Here is a 21,272-nt window from a genome sequence, read left to right as displayed (position 1 = left end):
GTATCTCCCAATCACATCGAGATGTTGTTGTGACGAGAGAGGGGTTGAATATCTAGACCCCTCCGCTGCCTGCAACGACCTCGCTATGAGAATACCATCAGTAGATCGGAATTGATGTGACGAGTTATAAGCATCTATTTCCACCGATAACTACTTTCGCCATTAAATCATCTCATAGCTATTCCTTCAGCGATTCATTTGTAGAAGGCATCATCGCCGTGGACTTCCCATTGCTTGAGAATCAAATATAACATCTGAAGACCTTCGCCAAGAGGCCGGCCACAGTGACAACGCCAAAAATCATCCTCTGGGCTTCATCGGAGGAATTAAGGAATCAATCAGATAGAATATGTATATGAAATAATTTGCAAGACCACGTATCAAGGAACATGACTCAGATTGGATTTTTTTATATTTGATTATTTCCATACAAAATGGTGCTATTAAGATTGGATATCGCAATAAAATATGATATTTTCGAATGTGAAACTTACACTTCACAAATATAATAAATAAGATATTGGTTTATTTCCATTATGATTTATGACCTAATTCTACGAACGTAATTCATTTGTTCTGCTTTTCCTGGTCCTCTTTACAACGGTAGCTTGATTCGAGTCCAGTCCCAATCGGAAACTGTAAACAAACTTTTGGGCAACCAATAAAGTATCTTCTTTAATTCCTGCGCGGGGAATGATTTATTCCTCGACCGTGGACGGACATAGATTTTCCTGTTATGTTTGACCAAAAGTTTGAGCAATAATTACTCGTGGGGGGCTACGAAATAGCGGGATTTCGATTACATAACACGCTGGATTCTCCATAAGAACGTGAGCTTTTACGATCAACTCTAAGCTCTCCCTGCCGAGGCCATTTGGCTCTGATGGCTCTTCGATTTGGATCGATCCAGACCCACAGAATCCTTCTGGGAAGGCGACATCGCAAGATTGGAGATTATAACTCTACATAAGAGCATTGTTCCGTGAAACTGGAGAGGAAATACCACAGCTTTCTCACTCACAACTACGGATTCTTAAGAAAAACGGGTACTGAACCAGGGCCGTATAAGTTGTGAAGAAGTCGAGTAAACTCTTGATGTGCTAATTTGATCTGGATCAAGCCCATTCTGTGAGGGCATAAGGCACGCTTTCACTATCTTTACTCTAATTTAGATTTGCAAGAACTAAACAAACGCTCTGGAAATTAAATCCAGCATAATTTGTTTAGCATTTTGTGATCATGACTTAGGATAATACTGAACTTTTTTCAAAGTAAAGTCATTTCAATGATTTTAATCATCATAATTCGTTTATGTACATATCCTGAATGGAGTATCATGATCGTTTAACTTGATTCAGTGCGCTGATCAAAAATATCGCTTCAGTGGCATGTGGTCGAGGACTGTCATCCTAGAAGTTCCGTGAATCATATGATTTATATCAGTTACTTGGTTCTCACTATAGCGTTTGATATTTCGATATCATTGTAAATATTATAAGTACTTTTTTCTCATTTGCATAGGACGTACCCTACAAAAGATGTATGAAAATTACCCTGAGGCGGATTAAGGTCGTTGTTTTGGGGGTTTGCGGTTCATCGCTCTCCGTGGAACCTTGGTGGAATGCAATTCCTCACAGCAGAAATGCGCCTGTAGTCTCCAATTGTTCCTTAAATTACAGGGGGACGCCGTTCCCTCCCCCCAATCTCCTTAATCCGCCACTGAAATCACCTATCCTTTGGCAGATGAACTATACTATCATTTGCGGATCCATCACCCTATTTGATTAACAGAGATCAGCGAGCTTAAAGATCATCATCCGTCCGTTCATATGATATACCTTTTAAATCGAGGAAAAATGAATTTGCAGCTAGTGATGTTTCCGCAAACCCCGGGTCAGCCAAACTCTTGAAGATTGATCCCGGATACATGTATGACAAGGCATTGGGGCTCACGCGATTCAGGCGGTAATTGACCTCGGAGGTGTTGACAGCGCCCGCTTGTAAGTTCTGCAAGCGGTTGGTGATGAACCACAATTGTCTCGAGCCGTCGAACCCCAGGCCGTCGATCCATTGAAGACGCTCGTGGTCCTGGGCTATCGACTTCTCATTGATTTTTCTGCCGAATCTCGTAATCAAGTCCTTCCGATCCACGCGAACCAAAGCATCCTGAGCCAGCGAGCCGTAGAACAATCGCCCTTTGTTGTCCATCACCATGCCGTCCGCCTGAGGAAAGATAAAAAAATGAACACATGGTATGAATCCTTAAAAATTATCTTCATTGGGTTTATTTACATTGGCCCGCATCCGAAATTTTTTTAATCTATTCGATCGTTGGTTGTAAAAATTGTTTTACCGGGGAAATTTTTTAAATGTAAGTCACGCGTCATAAATTTTATTATCTAGTGCGATAGAAAGATATCGTCGAATTACGTAATCGTCGAATCGTTGCCATTATATTTATTTACATTTCTAATCAGGGGCCGTATTCTGTATTTCGTCGGTGCCGCACCGGTCGGTTTCCCTTTCAAGCCCACCGACTGGACATCATTTCGTACCGACAACGGTTTCCATACCGACGACGGCACTTTCAGCGATTCTGTAAGGTCGTCGGTTTCAAACCAGTCGGTACGGTTCCCCTTCCTTCCCAAACAGGGAAAATCCGAATATATCCGAAGTTAGAAGTCATCTAACGTGTTACCACCAATGAAAGAAGGGTAAAACAAGTGAAGACTCATTGGCACAGTTTGTTGTCGTCGTTCTCAATCTTTTTATTTGCGGAAATTACGACTTACTGCTAGATTAAGATAATCGATATTGGATAAGTTGTTAACAATGCTTATATAATGTGTGGTAGTAATGCTGTACCTACAGAATCGAAGGAAACAATATTACAACATCACAATAAAGTTTGAACGTGTTGGAGATTGTTGTTGCTGGAATGAATAATTGAAACTATCCTAGAGATCGTAGTTTCTTTTTTTAAATATTGGTTCCGTATATTGCTATTTATTCATGATTTGGTAATATAGTTGTCATTAAGTAAGTTCCGTCTAAATTTTATCAACGGAAGGTTATGCCATTGGCACCGTAGCAGACGAAAATAACATACCATGGAACGTGAACGTAGGATTCAAATGCAAATGTAAATGTCATATTAGAGGAACAAGTTAGGAAATTGTTATAAAAATATGGAGCTGGGTGTAATTAAAAGAAGTGTAATGACGAGGAAGTAAAGAAATTGTGATTGGGTGAAATACCTAAATATGTATATAAGTTGCGCATTCCAAGTGAGAGAAAATGATAATAATGCGGCAAACCTCATACTTATTAACAAATATCTTCTTTTATCGTCAAGGGAATCAATGGCTGACGATAAAATGAAATATAGTTGCCTATTACAAATGAAAGAAACTGATACCGTTGTGGCAAACTTCATACTTAAATAAAAAGATCTTATTTCTCTGCCGAGAGAAACGCCAATTGATGATTGAGTGAAATAATAGTTGCCTATTCAGAGTGAGATAAAGTGATAACATTGCGGTAAAACTCATATTTAATCAAAAATATCTTTTTTATGTCAAAGGAGCAATAAATGATGATAGAGAGAAATAAATCCTATCACAAGCGAGTGAAAGTGGTAACATAAATGAGAGAAAATCATTATATGTTAGCAAACCTCATGTTTATTAGCCAATATCTTATATTTCTGTCAAGGTAATCAATATAGATGATGACACAGTGAATTATAGAGGCGTATTCGAAGGGGCAGAAAAATATATCATTGCAGCAAACCTCATTATTTACTCGGTGATGAGGTAAAAACAAAATAAAACGTACAATGCGCACCGGGGAGTTCATGAAACCCACTACTCGGTGGCCGTACCGACACCTTTTTGCTGTCGGTACGGCTACCGACGATCTCCCGTCCTCACGTCGCGTCGGTGCCGCACCGATCGGGTTCGTACAGAATCGCACCACTGCTTGCCGGGAGTCGGTGTGACGTCGCACCCGACGAATCGGTGCCGCACCGATCGGTTTGGAGTTACAGAATACGACCCCAGAGTAAATTTATTTCAATAGAATTCCAATGTTTTGTATTGGGCCTTCGATAGCTGGTTGGTTAAAATAGTTTTATAAAGAAAACTTGAAATTTAAGTCGCCCGGATTCTCCGTCCACTATCCTCACTTGCGCTGTCTGAGCCATATACAGATTACGAATCAGTCGTCTATCCCTCCAATCTACACCTCAATAGTACCTAATTAAGAAAATAACTTAGTCTCGCCAATCAAATCTACCATCCAGTTGGTATGAAATATTTTATCGTCCCAAACGCCGCCAGTGAAATGAAAACCAAAAGTCATGTGCTAAAATTAACATCTTTCTCACAAATCCGATGGAGTGCATTTGTACTTGACTCCACTTAGTTTCTCTTCACTTCCAAACAAGATTTTAAAACCAAACAATCATCGCTAAAGACTTGAATCGATTCGATTTCGGCTTGAAGATTCACCTTCCAAAAGTTAGAGGGTTCGGGGAATGCTTCAACGGGTAAAAAAGGGGAAAAGTGGACATTTGGGAACAATTAGGCATCGTTTCGGCTGTTAGCTGGAAAGAAAAAAATTACTAATGCCCATGTTTTTCCCTTCCATTTCCCGCTCCTTGACCTCCCTCAGTTAATGAAGGCAATCACCATCACCCTCTCCTCTAACTCACTTCAGTCCAACGGTCAGTTTAAAATTCCCAACCCTCCCCACACTCTCCACTAAGTATCTGCCTCTTCATTGAAGATTTCTTGATGACAGGATTATCACTGATGCCACGGTAATCCAGCTTCAAAGGAAAACAGTCGCTCCGAAGTTCCTGACAGCTTGAACTAATGCCAAGTGTGAGGTGAGAGTACATTAAATCTCTGGATGAATGGTCTCTCTAGTGTGCCAGAGGCAAGATACTTGTCTGCTTTCCAACAACGCCTCAATTCTTGGCATGAAAACCATGGTTTGACTTCGTGAAGATCAAAACAAACGGTCGAGGTAGGTGCGTCGCCCTAATTCAGCCTTGTGACAAATTATCTGGTCGTTTCACTGGCTATATTGGTCAATCATTGCTTATTACAACATTAAATGCCATCGACATGGCTGATTGGCATTTAAGTTTACTCTATATCCTCCCAATTTCTAGGATGAATTTGAAATAGGATCGCAAAGATAGCAATAAAAATTATGAAAACGTCGCTCGTAAATTAGTCCCGGAATTGACATTCTGCAGCATGTTAAAAAATTAATTTTTCTGGGTATCCTCAAGAAGGATAAAGGATAATGTTTCCGTATAGGGGCATACGCCTCGATGAGCCATTAAAGAAAGCAATAAATTATGCATAACAGACACGTTTGCACGTTTGAAGGTGGAATGAATAAATGCCAGCATTATCCTCGGGCGTCTTCAGACTTCAGGAACTTAAATGAAGTATGGTAAAAGTCATAAAGCCTTCACCAAACTATTTTTCAACCGCGATAAGAACGATCAAACTTTGAATCATATTCTTTTTTCAATTCACGCCATTGGGGTGAGCGAACCCCTGGATCTGCGCTACCATTCATACATTACAACCATTCCTTCCACTGCAAAAATGTGCAACGCGACGGTGAAATTCGATGGCAGCGTTCCGGATAACACGACGATGGATTCTAAGACGCGAAAAGGTCATTTAAGAATTACAATCAGGTACAAGAGTTAAGAAGAGAAAAATAAGATTAAGAAAGTGTGCAGTCAATTAGTGAGTTCATTCTTGGTGATTCATGATCTATCGTAATATGGACCACACTCGGTGTCGGCGAAGCGGCGTGCCGCTCGTGTGGACTGGAGCGGATCAACAAAAATTAATGATGAAAAAAGCGACATCTAATATTTTATGGGCGTCCGCGACTACAGTAATCAAAATAAATACTTTCCGCGCAACTTATTTTTTTTCACCAACCTTGATAGTAGCTATCTCAGCTGTAATGCAAAATTAGGGTAAAATAATGTGTGTAATTAAATTCTCAAATTATTAAGTAAACTCATCTTCAGGTATTGTAGATGACCGCAGTGCAATCTTCATTCAACTAACGTGTTGCTACTTCAATTGCAGCGCTCACTTTCCAGTCAAAAGCAGTTGGGTGACTACCCTTAGTTATATTTTTACCATGATGCTTAATATGTTATGACGCACCTAGCATCAGCTTTTGTCAAAACTGCATACATATTCAAGGATTAGTCAGCATTTTCAAATGCTGAGTCAAGTACCACCAAAAGGAAACACCTTTAATTATTTGTGAATTTTCAAGGGCGCTTTCCAGAAAATATAACGCGGAGAGACTATTTCTAGTCGCGTCAGGTACAATTTGAAGGAAACATATTGAAATTTTCATGAAAATGCTATAAACTTTGTTTTTCGCAAGGCCGTAGCGATTTGGGGATCATATACCTCGAAATTTTGGCGAGCTTTTGTCTACATGGGGAAATATGGTACTGTGTTTCCCCTACGAAATATATCCCCGTCAAACTCTCTCAATTATTTTTCTATATACGGCCTTGGTTTCTCGAGTCAACTTCTTTAAGATCGGCAGTTGTACAGCTAGCACGTTAATCTATGTTCTATCAGCACTATTTCCCTCACTATAAACCTAATCAAGTGGAACACCTGTCACCTTTAATTAAATGTGGATTTTCAAGGGCAACATCCAGAAAATATAGCACAAGTAGTCTATTTTTCGTCGCCGTCAGTCGATGAGGTACAATTTGAAGAGTATCTTCTGAAAATTATTCATGAAAATGGCGTATACTTCGTTTTTCGCAATACCCTGCGAGCTTAGGTTCGAACCCCCCGAAATATTGGGGAAAATGGTCTAAATGGGGAGATATTATTGCCCCTCCTAAGTATATCCCCGTCGAACCCTCTCGATTTTTTTTCTAGCTACGGCCTTGGTTTCGTGGGCCAACTTCTTTCATGTAAGGAGTTATATGGCTCACACGTTAATCTATGTTCTATCAGCACTACTTCCCCCAATTATGAACCTAATCAAGCGCAACAGTATACTTTCTGGAGATACATATTATCAAACTGTCGTCACGTCTCACCTGAGAGCGTTTTCTGCCGAGGTTCCGGACGAAACGGCCGACGTTCTTGTTCTTCACCGTCCTCAACACTCTCGTCGGGATAGAATACAAATTGAAACTCCCCAAGGGACAGTAGTAGAGCAATGGCACCTTAGTACCCACTGGCGTGAGGGCTATCCCGTCTGCGTTGTACTTGAGGATGGCCGTCCTCCCACCGACCCTGGCCCTTGCTGCCGACCGGTCGTAGCTCATCGAAGCGGGATCCAAGACCTTCCACGACTCGTCGTTCTTCAGGTCATACACCACGACGGAACCCCCGCCTTGCGGAGGTCCCCCGGAGTTGGTGATGTAGGCGAACCAGTCGGAACCATCAGGGCTGCCGTTCACGTCCACCACGAGGTCGTTGAGGAAGCTGTCGTTCCGCGAGGCCACCTCCTCCGGGAATTGGTGGAGTCGCAGCACTTTGCCACCCTCTTTCAGGTCCAGGATGACCATCTTGGGTCCGCACTCGTTGTCCGGCTCGGGGGTCAAGAGGTTCTTCCTCCCGACGTCCAGAACCCACATCCTACCCATGGGATCGATCTCGAAGCCTTGGACGTACTGGATGGCGCAGCAGTTGCCGGGATTCTGGATTGCCAAGCATGGGAAAGGCGTCAGCAGCGGTGAGGACGGCGTCTCGTCCTTCCCGCCCGAGGGTGGAACCCAGGGCACCCAGTTCAGCGTGGAAGGGACTCCAGGGAGCCATCGGGGAACGGAGAGGTAAATTCTGTCCTTCCATATTTTCACTCCTGACTGCAATAAAATGCATTAGTTCTTCAAAGACCAGAATTGACCAAATTAAAGGTGGATGGCAATGTTTTCTGGAAATGTAATAGGAAACGTAATCACAGATACACTACCATTGTATGTTCCACAATTTTTTTTAGTCTTACCCAGGTTTCGACACTATACACTATGTCATTCTCAAAGGTTGAGAATGGCGCCCTCCTGGCGTCCTTCATTTGAGAATGAAATAGTGTATAGTGTCGATATCTTGGTCAGACTATTAAAAAAATTGTGTAACATGCAATATAAGTGTATTTGCGACCAGAGTTGAATTGATTTTCTTCATTCTGGGTTAGATGTGGCGATAATGACCCATCTCCCTCTTCCTCCGACCCAGTCGCTCTCGTATACAACTTTTATTCAGTTACAAAATCACACCAGGCAGAGCACTTATTATAAGTACATTTATACCTGTAGAAATAGCATTAATTAAATAAGTATTCAAAATTTTTGCTGCCAGATTCGTCACTATTGGGATAGAGAAACATTCATAAATTATGTCTAGAGTGTCAGAACGAAGGTTTCCGCGGTGATAGTTCGATCTCTGCTTTTTTCTCGGGTTTCCTACCGCGTCCGTTGGCTTGTTTACAACAGTTCCACCTTCGACCTGAAGATAGCCAGTGGAACTGTTGTCCACAAGCCAACTCGTTTTATATCCTTTTTTATAGACTTTTCAACACCATCCACAAGTAACCACTCACAATTGCATTGTTTTCCGGTATGTAATCTCCATTCTCCACGGCTTCTTCTCGGCTTTCAGCATCTGCCCAGTTGTAATCGATCACCTTCCACGAATAAACCACTTCAAATTCACCTGCTGCCAAGATCACTGCAGACTTTGAGCTGAAAATCCAAATAACTGTGAGTAACGTAGCCCAAGGCACGGGGATGATTCGATCCAAATTCACTGGGGTTATTTCACCTGCCATTCGGAGTAGAGCCTTTGATCTCTGAAGTACAAAAGACATGCATACTTAATGAAACTTACCATCACTTTATTGTTGCTCATTACTTTTTCATTCTTTCTTTAATCTCTTTGTAGTTAATATAAGAGGAGTTACGATGATGCATAATTTTAGTTTTATCACGCCTACCCTCAATGTTATCACAAAAAACATGATTAATCAATTTTGGCAACTTTTTTATTTGCGCTCACACATTTCATTGGCCGAGAACCTCAAAAACTTAGATAAGCTTACCTTAGGTTTCCTCTTAGTGCATTAAGTTATTGTACTTATTCACCCCCGAACCATAAAGGACTTTAATAAATGCTAGACGTAATTTCCTTAGAGCACTTCCTCTTTATGTAAGAACGGTTGGTGTCATAACACCCACTGCCACTCGCCTTTTAGGCGGCTTGCAGGGTATTATGTAGATGTAGACTCCATTCAAACTACACCGAGGAAATACAGCAAGAGAATGTGCGCAGTAATTCAATTCCCAGCCTGGTTTGCGGTGTTCAACTGTTCTAACAGACTCGGTAGAAGTGACTGAAAATATGTCATACCTATCTATTGGAGATATATGGAAATTAAGCGACATTTTTCATGGTAATTACGAGTTAAGAAGGAATAATTTTCAACCATCCGTACCTATCTAAGACTTAAATGCATTGGGTAAAATATTTTCCTTGGAATTTGATTTAAAAAATGGGGAATCAAAAAGGAGATAAAACGGCTACGTTTGAGGAAGATAATGCTTTAAACACATACCTGCGCTGTGGACTTCAAGAAATGGATGAGGAAAGCGAGGGAGAGGATATAGTGTTGGCGATAGACTAGAGTGACATTGCGGGAAGGCTAGGGAAGAAAAATATTCTAAGATAAAAAAATGGAATGAGAATACGCCGAGGACGAATGGAAAAAAAGTGCGTTTAGAGGCAGCGGGGTCTTGTTAAAGGTTTTCACGAGCAACGAGAAGTGCGCCACTAATTGCACTGATCACATGAGCGATATCATGCGGAAATTTTCTTAGAGTTGACTAGGAATCCAGTGTCACGGCGAGCGAATTAGCGTAATCATTATTCCGTCATGAGAGAATAGTGCTTCCCCGGTTACGGACGCTGTCGCCTCATATCATTCCCATCTCCCCTTTATTTCCATGGAGACAGTGGGTGAGTATAATTTATTTTTTATCTTTCTCCTTGACAGGACCCAGGGAACACCGTAGGAAAGTGCTATAGCATGACGCTTCTTTTTTAGCGCTCCATTTTTATGAAATCAATTTTTAATGGCTCTTTCTAGTAACTGTAAGTGATTCTAGGGCAGTTCAATTATTTATCTCGCTTCTCTCATAGTTTTAGACGCCATAGTCAGTTTTACAAATTGATTACTATCGAGACTTCTCGCTAGCTAGATACGATGGCCACAACAACAATTATAAAATAAAAGAATTTAAATTAATATAAGGTAGAGCAGAATCACATTGCAATTTTAAGTTTTCATTATTTCACCAGACTTCCTCATTTTCTTTCCTTTTTATAAATCTTCTAACTTACTACTCTCAGGAGTCTTTTTCAATAGTTAGCTTCGGAAATATGTGACGAACGTAAATTGGATTAAAGCGTTGGTTCCAGCAATAGTTTTACCATTAGCATAGCCATCATACCCATGCTACTCTCTTATTGTCGTCAAGGTATATTTTACAATGATTTTCACTATGATTTGCATAATGGAAATGATGCATTGATGTTTCCTGTCGTAATAATTTTAATCAAGTCCCAATCAATGATTCGGGCAACGATTTCTTTGCTTTTAATCTGATATCTTCTGGATTTCACTGCGCAATAATTCCTAGATATGATTTATTTTGCCAAATGCATTCATAGGCGGATTATTTCCATTAGTGTTGAAGTAATGAATTTTGTACTCGAGTAACTTCGGACTGGGAGGACCATTGCCTTTTGAGTGAGTTTGATGTTATCAGAAGACTCCTCGAGCTCAATTGAACATTGCAATAAATAGTTCACGTACCATTTTCTTTCATTGAACATGGTCGTTTTTTCGTACAAATGGCTTGTCAATAGCCACTTTATTAGTAAAGATTTGACGCTTTGTTTTGAATAAACTTGTTGAACGAAACTTACCAATTTCAATCCCAAAAGACATCTTTAAAAGTCATGTAACATGCAGTAACCATTGATAACATCCTACTGCGTCAAAATTATTTACGCCTTATCATGGCGTATGGCAAGAAATGCCTGTATGTCTTTCCCCATATAAGAGCTATTACCAGGTATTACACAGCCAACGTAACATCTATCTGGCGTTAATATTGTTTTGCCATTGGTATAAGTTTAATATGTCTATATCGGAGCAAGTATACGTGAAAAATTGAAAAAAAAATGATGCTAGAGGTAAACAAGGCCATAAAATAATCAAAATAGCAATAAAAATAATTCGGACGGAAAAAACATGCACTACTGATGAATTTAGACTAGTATCCTTTGGGCTTCTTGACTGAGCAGAACTTATTATGGTTGAATAATTCATTAAGAGTTGCTTATTTTTCATTCGTCGCCATCGCTCAAATCAGTGACGTTTAGGCTCACAAACATCTATGCACCAGTGGCGGATACATATGGGGGGCGTCCTCCCCCCCTCGCCCTCGCGGGGCCGCCCGCATTGCCGATCATTGCAGAACCACAATTTTCACTTTTTTTAATATCGTAAGATGGTGTTGTCTTATATAAGTGTATAATGAGTTTAGATAAAACTTTCTTAAACTTTGCCCGTGGCTAAATTCATTTTTTTTATTACGATAAAAGTAAAGGTTGGTCAAGATATCTTTTGTGCCCCCCTCTAGAGGTTTTTTCTGTATCCGCTACTGCTGTGCACCATGATTGATGGTCGATAACAACCGGGTACTTAAAGGAATGATAAAATGTTTAGAGGATGGAATGAGAACAAATTATGAGAAAACCAAAGTTATGATAGTAAATGATGGCGGAAATGTAAATGGAGAAAAGATGAGCAAGTTAGAATGTATACAAAGCGTGCTGACTGAAGAATGGAGGAGTGAGACAGAGATCAATGCAAGAATAGCAATGGGAAAGGAAGCTTTCAATAAGAAGACGAAGGTGTTATGTAGCACACCTAGGGCTGAGGAAGAGACTGTTGAGTTGTTTAGATGCAAAACGTGTACCTTTGGAAGGAGAGATCGGGATAGGATCAATGATTTCGAGATGTATGTGTGGAGGAGACTGGAGTGAGTGAACTGGGTGGATTAAGTGAGGAATGAGGAGGTACTGGATAAAGAGTTGGGGAGGAAAGAACATTATTGAGAACTTAATCAAATAAAAAGGGGAATTGGATGGGGCATATTTTAAAAGGGAAGGGGATTTTAACTACAGGAATCGAGGGAATAGAGGAAGGGGAAAAGAGAAGAATAAGGCTGAACATAACAGACCAAGTGACGTTAAAAAGAGGGTACAAGGAAACCAAGGAGGCACGGGACAGGAGGAGGTGGAGACAACTTAGGTGTTTGGGGCATGCCAGTGGGGAAAAAAGCAATTGATTAATTGAAGGCCATTAAATCACTTTCAGAACATTCTACGGTGTCTTAAACAAGTTAGGAATTCCTTGTACATTAATCGACTTTTTAAAAATCCTTTCTTAAATGATGAGTAAACTCCCTGAGCTGCCGTGCAAATGCTGCCAAAAATGTTGGAAAAATTATTATCTAAATTGGAGTGTGTTTTCCTATCCATTCTACCGTCGCACAGTGGTTCAAAATCGGAAAAAGCTGGTCGAAGGTCATTTTTTCAACTTTTTTGTAGGAATTTTTGAAGGTACAATTCGTGTTCTACGCTATATTATCTATGATATTGGCTAGAACTACGACTATTTTGTGGCTCATTGTAGTTTGTATAAAGGGACAAACATGAGTCCTCCGGGATAAAATCGCCTGAGGCGTAAAATCACTCATTTTTAGAGAAGTTCACCTTCATAAAAAAAAATGATTCAGATAATTTATGAACTTAAAAAAGTACATAGCATTAATTGGTACCTTCGCGTACAAATATTGGTGATTTTTTTTTAATTTCCAAAGTTTTCTAGTTGGAAATAAAAATGTTCAAACTTTATGCTATTTTTACTTGAATTTTTAAATATAAATAGCAATATCGTTTTGGGCACCCCCGAGCCACCCGGAGATTTTGACGCGAATTGAAAGCATAGGGTCTATAGCAAAAGAAAAATCTTGCTACTATTTGCTTATTTGGCCTCAAGATGGTTTTATGTTGAACGGTGCAATGCGCGTCGTGTAAAATGCATTATCACAGAGTATATCAGAGAGTGCCATTATGTTCTCTTGAACTGGAGCATTATGAAGCAGCAAGACACCTTATGTTTTCATTCTTACCACATTTGGCTATTCATCCTGTAACATTTAAATTATTTCCAATCCATTGTTTAATTGATCCTTTTCCATTCCCTTTGTCATTGATGGCCAATGATTCCCTTTAGGCAGCTGAATGAATTCGAAGCTAAGAAAAGCTTGGTTAGTTTGGAACAGCTATTGGTATAGTAAAAATGATAATTTTCTTTCGTAATTCAACTCATTCTACCTCTCCGTGCCGTATTCTCGCGTCAGATGAGAAAAAACACCGCTAAGAATTTAACAGTTTCTTTCCTCACCCAGTATGTTGGTACCAGCACACACAATTTTGGAAACCATGGCCGCGTTTTCCCGTTTTCAGTTTATGTCCCGGATTTCTTAAATCTTTTTTTTTCTAACATGTTAAGACAGAGAGTTTCTAAATTTGAAGAATTTAATTTCACACATGGTAAATCTTACAGTATGAAAGCATATCCCTTATTCAATCACTCGGGTAAAAAAACTGTGCTGACGGGAATGTTACACTTGGTAATAATTAAATCTGCGCTATTTGCTACATAATATCGCATTTCATGTAGCATACTTTTGGGAAACTACCCGTTTGAACACCTCCCTTATCCCGCTACAGATGCGGGCCCAGCCGATGAAAATAAACACTAATACCTACTACGGGATAGCTCTAATTTCTCAACACCTGTCAACCTGTTTTATTATTACTTGCTGATTAACGTTGGGGAATGTTATGAAACTTCTCATTCCTTCTCATGAATCTGCACATTTAATGAGATAAAAACGTTTCTTGAGATATATCCTCAAATTAACTGTAACCAATATTGTCAGCAAATACCTTGTTAATATTTAAAAAAAAATCCATTGAACTAACTGTATTCTGGCAATAATAATCATATTAACATGGATTAAAAAATTAGGAAAAAATTAATTGCCATAAAACACTTTTTAATTATTTCTAATTGATATACTAAACATCGTTAATATTCATCAGAAAAATAAGGTAAGATTACTCTGAAAATATAGTTTTTATGTGCATGTAGCTGAAACATATACTAAAGGTTTTTCGTTGACACATCCAGAAGGAAGTTACAGCGAAGGCAAACTGCTACGTAAATTCAAATTTAACTCGAGGACGAGACGCTAAGTATATATTACTCTAAGAAATAGTAACTACACTTTTATGAATATACTATAAATTTGTAAACTCTATTAAAGATTAAAAATAAAAAGAAGAACTTTGTGCTATCTCATTAATATTTATTCACAAATTTACGACCATGGTTTACGTCATCGTCATCATCATCAGGTAATGATGATGTCTAACGTTGAAACCAAGTTCGTGAATTTATGAATAAATTATTTATGTGAAAGCACAAAGTTCTTTTTATTTTAAATAATGAATCCCTTTCACCAAGTTACGCCTCAAACAATCAATTTGTAAACTCTATAAATGCTAAAACAGAAAAATATTTTTCTTCTATTCATATTCTGCTAACTCGAAAAGCAAGTAAACAGGCGGTCACTGTTAGAGAGCTAAAAATAGCGCAAGTGAACTTAAATTTAAATCGTTGAAAGTAATAGGATACTATTCATACTAGAGAACTGTGACAAGTCATAAATACTTTCATTTCACTTCAATTCACAAAAGCGTCAATCATTTATGCACTGATAAAAATTATACCGTAAAATCCTTTATGATAATAGTGATACGATTAAAATTTATTTCTTGATAATATTACTTCCTAGCCTCGCCTCCCCGGAATTTCTTACTTCTTATTTCTCGAGTTGTTTTTGTGTTACACTAGTCCCAGCCTTTTGGCTGTCTCCAGTGATTTTCTAAAATTGTCGTTTCAGGTGAGTTTTTTCATTTTAAATTATAGTTTTTCAGGTGGGAAAATATTACTTCCTAAGAATGAATTTAATATGTAAAAGCCTAGGCATTCTCTTCTTTCCACTGCTTTGTACTTCTGTGCAAATTTAAATTCAACCGTTTAGAGCCATAAAAATTTCTAAATCCTGGCTTTATGTCCGACGCGAGCGCAGAAAATATTTAGCAACGATGCGTTATGATGTGTTTTAAGTCTTTTTGGAGAAAAAAAACCTCGTGATTAATGCATGAGCATATTGTTACGACGCGATAGAGAGAGAGCACCGTCGAAGCGACGAATATTACAGCGGGGACATGAAGAGCGGATGGAGAAAAAACACGATAAAAAGGTGATAAAAAGGTATGTCAACGGGAGAGTGGAGAAGCGAACCAGGAGATAGATGGGCCACATGGGAGTGCGGGCTGACAGTGTTGCGCAGAACACCCGCAGAGGGACGCGGGTTCTCCCTTGATTAGTGCCGGCGAGCATAGCTGGCTGGGCGCTCGTGAAAAAATGGTCGTAATTTTCATTCCCGGCATTCTCCGATCTAATGGAGGATATATTCAAATTAAACATATTCTAAAATTCCCGGATAAGAAAGGAGTAACTCGAAGGTAAACAAGTCGAATGAAAAATGACGTTTGGACTCGCCGTTAAATTGAACCTCTAGCCGTCGTTCCTACGATTTTTCCTCACTTCCAAGGAATACGAGAAGAGGTAAGTTTTGACTAACACATTTTCCTGAGTTATTTCCCATATAGATTATTCGGTATTAGGACCTCCAATCCATCCTGAAAAAGAGTTTGGGTGTCTCTGAGTGTTAGTTATTCGGGTCAACTGCCCAATTCACAGCCTGAGAGCGAAGATCGGTTGCTAATTGAAATTCTGCCTGCGTTGAATTCAGGCTATCGCTTCCGCTATTGATACATCGCGGGGTATATTCAGCTTCGAAAACGTTCCCAAAATATATAATTGATAATTTTCAGGAACATTTCGTTTCGGTAGAAATGCTGTTTTGAAACGCAGTTGAACTAATTTTCACGGACTCTCAAATATCTAGAGAATGCCTCATTCATCATAACACCCATTTTAATAGAACTAACCATTAACTTCACTCGTAATTTGCTCTGCCCATCTCGGTAAGCCAATAAAGTAGATATTATGAAACATAATCACAGATACGCTAATATTGCAAGTTCCACAAATTTTTATCAGTCTAACACAGGTTTCCCATGTCATTCTCAACTGTTCTTAGGATATTCTGGATAATATATCATTCTCAAACCATTGATAATGACATAGTGTACAGTGTCGAAACCTGGGTTAGATAAATAAAAAAAATGTGTGGAACATAAAATATTGGTGTATCCGTGATTATTTTTCATGCTACAATGTTCCGCCATTCACCCTTAAGTTGGAAAGTAGATATTAATTGAATTTCCACGAATTCCTCCGATGCATCGAAGCAGTGACGTAACTGCCCCCCCCCCCCCCCCAAAGCCTCTGAGAAATTTTCAAAATATTTAAAACTATTGTCTAGTTTTGACACTTAATAACTGCTTCAGCTTAAAGTTAGATTTTTTGTGTCAAAATGATGCTAAATGTATTTCCAGGCATGTCATTTTTTTAATTACCTGCACCCCCCGTTGCCTGGGATGGGGGTCGCCACCCCAGGCCACCCCATCCCCCCCTAAAGCCTATTCCTAGTTACGCCACTGCATCAAAGAGAGGTTGATTTCCTGGTAACATTCTGGTTTTGATATCACTGGAACAATGTAGCAACTCAGTAAAAGTTTAGCGTGTGTGGATATACTGTATAGTTAAATTTCCTTCGCGGGAAAACAATAATTTAGTGATTTTCCAGGCCTTCGACCGTGATCCGATATCATCATGGCTGATCCATTCGCTCTGCAATCTTTCAAGAAGTTATTGTTTCTGACCATGGTGACGACAATTCTTTGGTCATGCAAATTACTGACGGCCTTCGCCGAGGAAGAAGGAGATCCCAAATTCGAGGTGATGTACGAATGGAAAGCGATTAACTACAGTTGGGACTCCCTCGATGATGGTAGTGCAATGAGGAGATACAAGAACTACATACCAATAAACAACGCAATAGTGAGTATAGTTATTCAAAAACACCGAAATTTCCATCAAAATGTTTGTAAATGAAATACAAACTTTTACTAATCACAAAATTTTTAACGGATAAGTTTCAGAATATGTCACCATCATTGATTCATTTGTTTTCATGATTTCTTCTTGGGTTTGAGGAGTGATTTATTTTTTCATCTTATATTAACCAAATATTTTGTGCTATTTTCTGAGGAAATTTTTGCCGTGAACACATTAGTCGGCCTAGAATAAATGACCTATTTCACCAAGAATGATGAAACCACAAAAAACATTTCCAAAAACACCTCCATATAAAGATTAAAACATGTCCATGGTAACAATTTTTTCATGAAAGCTAACCAGGTTTGAAAATTTTCAATGTCTATTCTCGAGGAAAATTTTCAAGTTTTTTTTGTATGTTTTCGCTATTTTTTGTTTGTATTAATCTCCGCTTATCAGCGTAAGTCTTAATAATGTCTCATATTATAGTCTGTCCAAACACGGATGGTTGGTAAGAGATTAAGGCACCGCATGAGAGCCCAACAATTGCCGCGTACCTGCAGTCTGCCAAACACTAACCGGGGTCCGGTCGACCGCTTGCGCTATTAAGTCACGAATCGCACTTAACTCTGAATAACTATTACATAATAGTAAGCGTTATTTGTAATTCTGTATCACAATTTTGATTTCTACAAGTGATTTCATGAAAAAAGAGTATAAACACGACGGAGCTATGTCAAAATTTCAATGAAAATTTAAAAATTACGCTAACTTTTGTGTCAGAACTCGGCTATTGTTTGGCGAACGGCAGGTTCGGGGCTAATGTAGGGTTCTCCAGCGATGCCTTATCTCTTACCCGCGCTCTCTGTTTGGACAAACTATGCCTTACTTGTGCTACTCACTTTTAGCTTAATTGCAGTCCTATCAAGCTTCCGAAAAAATTCATTCTCTTATATCTTGTCGTTACCCGCTGATATATATGTAACCCAGTCTGGAGTGAAGATCTGGAAAGACCGCGCCTACCTGACAGTTCCGCGATGGCGCCGAGGTGTCCCGTCAACCCTCAACTGGGTCCCCATATGCGACGCCCAACAAGACCCCTCGTGTCCCCGCTCGCCCCCCCTCACGCCTTTCCCCAGCTGGGAGATGCAGGAGCCGGGCAACTGCTCCGCCATCCAGTACGTGCAGGCCGTCGAGATAGACCCCTTGGGAAGGATGTGGGTCCTGGACGTCGGGAGGAGGAACATACTCTCCCCATTGCCGGACAACCGGTGCAAAGCCAAGCTGATCCTGCTGGACCTCGAGGGCGGCGGTCGGGTGATCCACACCTACGAGTTCCCGGACCGAGTCGCCCCGCGCCTCGACAGCTTCCTCAACGACCTCGTGGTGGACGTGAATGGCAACAGTCCTGACGGCTCCGACTGGTTCGCCTACATCACTGACTCGGGGGGTGTACCCACCCTCGGAGGAGGGATCGTGGTCTACAGCCTCGGCACTGACGAGTCTTGGAGGGTCACGGATCTGACCTCGATGAGGGCCAGGATCCCTTCATCTTTCGCGAGGGTTGGTGGCAGCCTGGCCATCCTCGCGTTCAACGTGGACGGCATAGCCATGTCCCCCAAGGGCAGGAGGGATCCCCAGGTGTACTACAGCCCCCTGGGGAGCCGGGGACTCTATTCTCTTCCAGTGACCGCCTTGAGGAACTCCAAGGACCGGTCTGCAGCCCCTTTCGTGAGATACTACGGCCGCAAGAAGTCTCAGGTGATCGCTCAATTCTAAACTCTCCTACTTTGATTTTATATTTTAATTATTTTTAAAATTTTATTTGACTCCCGATTAAAAATTAACCACTGGTAGGGATTACTCATGATAACAGCTGTAGCATCTTTTTCCTCCATAAAAAAACTATATATTATCGAAAAATCATGATGAACTTTAAATAAAAATTCAATTTAGCGTTAAAAAACAAGATAGATTCCTCACTCCATAAAAAAACCGTGTTTCAGTTTCTGCTTAATTTGATAATTACTATGAAAAGCTTAACTCATTTCGAGTAACTTTTACCAAGGCTTGTGTGCGTATTTCTGTGGATAGATACGAATCATTTAAGCGATGAAGACTGTCGCTTTTGTTAGAGACCTGTATGCTTCTGGCTCCCTCCAGAGATTTAATGAAAAATTGCGTAAATCGGCCAGCGTGAATCGTTACCCAAACTGCTGAAAACAAATTCAGAAAAAAATCAACCGAATTTCTCAGTAAACGGCGTTTTCGCCAAATTTATTTGAGGGTATCTTTTATTTTGTTTTATCATATTCTTCTAATTTATCTCATTTCAGTCGGATGGCATGATGATGGATAGCGAAGGAAACTTGTATTTCGGCCTCCTGACATTAGAAGGAATGGGTGTTGTCAATGACACAGCCCTGGAAAGTACCAACGGTGAATACGTCGGCGAAGATATGTTATTCATGGATCCGGAGCGACTGCAATGGGTAGATGGTCTTGGATTTGACAATGATGGGAGCCTATGGTTCATCACTAACCGCCTGCAAAACTTAGAATTTTTTAATGTTGATTTAAAAGAGGTTAATTACCGACTGAATCGTTTCAGAACTGGGACTAAGTCTTACATGAATTAAAATTACAAAGATTGCAAGTACATTTATGTATCGTAACATTGAAAGAGTAGAGTATTTCCACAGCATCATGATATAGTAATATCAAATTCCGGGAGCATTGTTGTTTTCATGAACTTTCAATTATTGGAAAATCTTTGACAAAATAAAGTTAATTCTGCAATAATATTATAACAAAAACTAAATTTGATGAAATGTTATTTCAAATCTTATTAATAGAATTGTAAAACTGCAAAAAAATTAAATAATTAATAAATTTGAATCAACACAGATATTTATAAAGTATTTTTCAACTTGTTTACTTTACCTTCTCAGGATCTGATACATGAATACCTTAAAAAAAATTACGTTGGAACATGAAAACGCTACGCAATTAATATCTCCAGGCACAAAAATTAAATGTTCATTTGCAAAAGACACCTTATTACTAAATATATTTGAAAATAGTACTTTGTTACCTGGTATGGTAATTGGAGGAGGCGACCGTCAGCTGAGGTCATTTGCGCAATGAGGGAAGGGTATAGAAGGAAGGGTGGAGAGAAACAGCGTCGGCATTAGCCTGCTCTTAACGAAAGACGTTAAGGGGACCACGGCTTAACGTCCCATCCGACGGACGGAGTACTGTGTTTGAAATGTCCTCCACACAACATCCAAGCAGGGATTAGGAAAATTTTCTGCCACTGTCGGGATTTGAACCCGAGCCCACGGGGTGGGAAGTCAAAGCTCTAGCCACCACACCAACCCGATCTCACTTTGTTTCCTGTGTGCTTACATAACAAGCAAAGATACTTATACTTTTTGGACCATCGTGATTACATTTCGGCCTCCTCAAATTTGGCTTTTGCTTAAAAATGCCGCTACATTTCCTTTTATAACAGCCTTTCAGAATCATTTTAATACAGGGCAATGGAAGATAACTTTCCTTGCAAAGAGGGTTTCTATCAGGACATGTTTATCGTCATTAATTATTACTTATTGATTTTTAGAAATTTATCATTTTTACTGCTATTCTTTGCCATGAGAAACAGTCATTCAACCAAAATATGTTTGGTATTATGGGCATATATATGTCTACAGTGCTCGTGGCAATATTATTGAAGTTAAATAGAATTTTCTAAAAAATATGATCAAACATTATGCAGGTTATAAGCGCCGACTAGCCATATCGGCGTACTAGTATGAAATCACTTCGATATTAGTTCCAATTTAGTAAATAATAAATTGCGCTTGTGAAAGTGTGTAATCTAATTAATTCGACGGCAAAAATAATCCATCCAATATTAACGTCTACATTTCATGATTATTTTCTCATATACCAACTTTAATACATAATCCTGATGTAAGTTCACATCTATAAAAATCATTCACCCGAAGTAAAAATTA

At 39.5% G+C, this 21,272-nt stretch overlaps 2 protein-coding genes across 4 annotated transcripts; one reads left to right on the top strand and one right to left on the bottom strand.

Moving 5' to 3' along the window:
- Window positions 1–1,399: 1,399 nt before the first annotated feature.
- On the bottom strand, window positions 1,400–8,850 carry LOC124155238 (major royal jelly protein 1-like). Its single transcript, XM_046528955.1, has 3 exons — window positions 8,623–8,850; window positions 7,118–7,888; window positions 1,400–2,223 (listed from the first exon to the last, which is right to left on the bottom strand). The coding sequence occupies exons 1-3, from the start codon at window positions 8,848–8,850 to the stop codon at window positions 1,804–1,806; spliced, it is 1,419 nt and encodes a 472-aa protein (XP_046384911.1). The 3' UTR covers window positions 1,400–1,803.
- Window positions 8,851–9,890: 1,040 nt separating this feature from the next.
- On the top strand, window positions 9,891–20,174 carry LOC124156309 (protein yellow-like). 3 transcript variants are annotated; one of them, XM_046530778.1, is made up of 4 exons: window positions 9,891–10,034; window positions 17,003–17,256; window positions 18,244–19,014; window positions 19,590–20,174. In XM_046530778.1, exons 2-4 carry the CDS (start codon window positions 17,029–17,031, stop codon window positions 19,890–19,892), a joined length of 1,302 nt encoding a protein of 433 aa, XP_046386734.1. In that variant the 5' UTR covers window positions 9,891–10,034; window positions 17,003–17,028; the 3' UTR covers window positions 19,893–20,174. The 3 variants fall into 3 exon arrangements, with proteins under 3 accessions (XP_046386734.1, XP_046386735.1, XP_046386736.1); XM_046530779.1 differs by lacking the exon at window positions 9,891–10,034 and adding an exon at window positions 15,123–15,855; XM_046530780.1 differs by lacking the exon at window positions 9,891–10,034 and adding an exon at window positions 15,123–15,855 and having other exon boundaries at window positions 16,992–17,256.
- The last annotated feature ends 1,098 nt before the right edge of the window (window positions 20,175–21,272 follow it).

This window comes from Ischnura elegans, chromosome 3 (genome assembly GCF_921293095.1).
Source record: "Ischnura elegans chromosome 3, ioIscEleg1.1, whole genome shotgun sequence".
In the NCBI taxonomy this organism is placed as follows: Eukaryota; Metazoa; Arthropoda; class Insecta; order Odonata; family Coenagrionidae; genus Ischnura; species Ischnura elegans.
This window is presented reverse-complemented; position numbering and strand designations above follow the sequence as displayed.

Excerpts from the sequence above, each read along its gene's own strand:
- LOC124155238 (XM_046528955.1), bottom strand. The coding sequence starts at position 8,850 with ATGGCAGGTGAAATAACCCCAGTGAATTTGGATCGAATCATCCCCGTG. Across the intron at positions 7,889-8,622 it reads TACCGGAAAACAATGCAATT|TCAGGAGTGAAAATATGGAA; the intron begins GTGAGTGGTTAC and ends ATTTTATTGCAG. Across the intron at positions 2,224-7,117 it reads TCGGCAGAAAACGCTCTCAG|GCGGACGGCATGGTGATGGA; the intron begins GTGAGACGTGAC and ends ATCTTTCCTCAG.
- LOC124156309 (XM_046530778.1), top strand. The coding sequence starts at position 17,029 with ATGGCTGATCCATTCGCTCTGCAATCTTTCAAGAAGTTATTGTTTCTG. Across the intron at positions 17,257-18,243 it reads TACCAATAAACAACGCAATA|TCTGGAGTGAAGATCTGGAA; the intron begins GTGAGTATAGTT and ends TATGTAACCCAG. Across the intron at positions 19,015-19,589 it reads ACGGCCGCAAGAAGTCTCAG|TCGGATGGCATGATGATGGA; the intron begins GTGATCGCTCAA and ends ATCTCATTTCAG.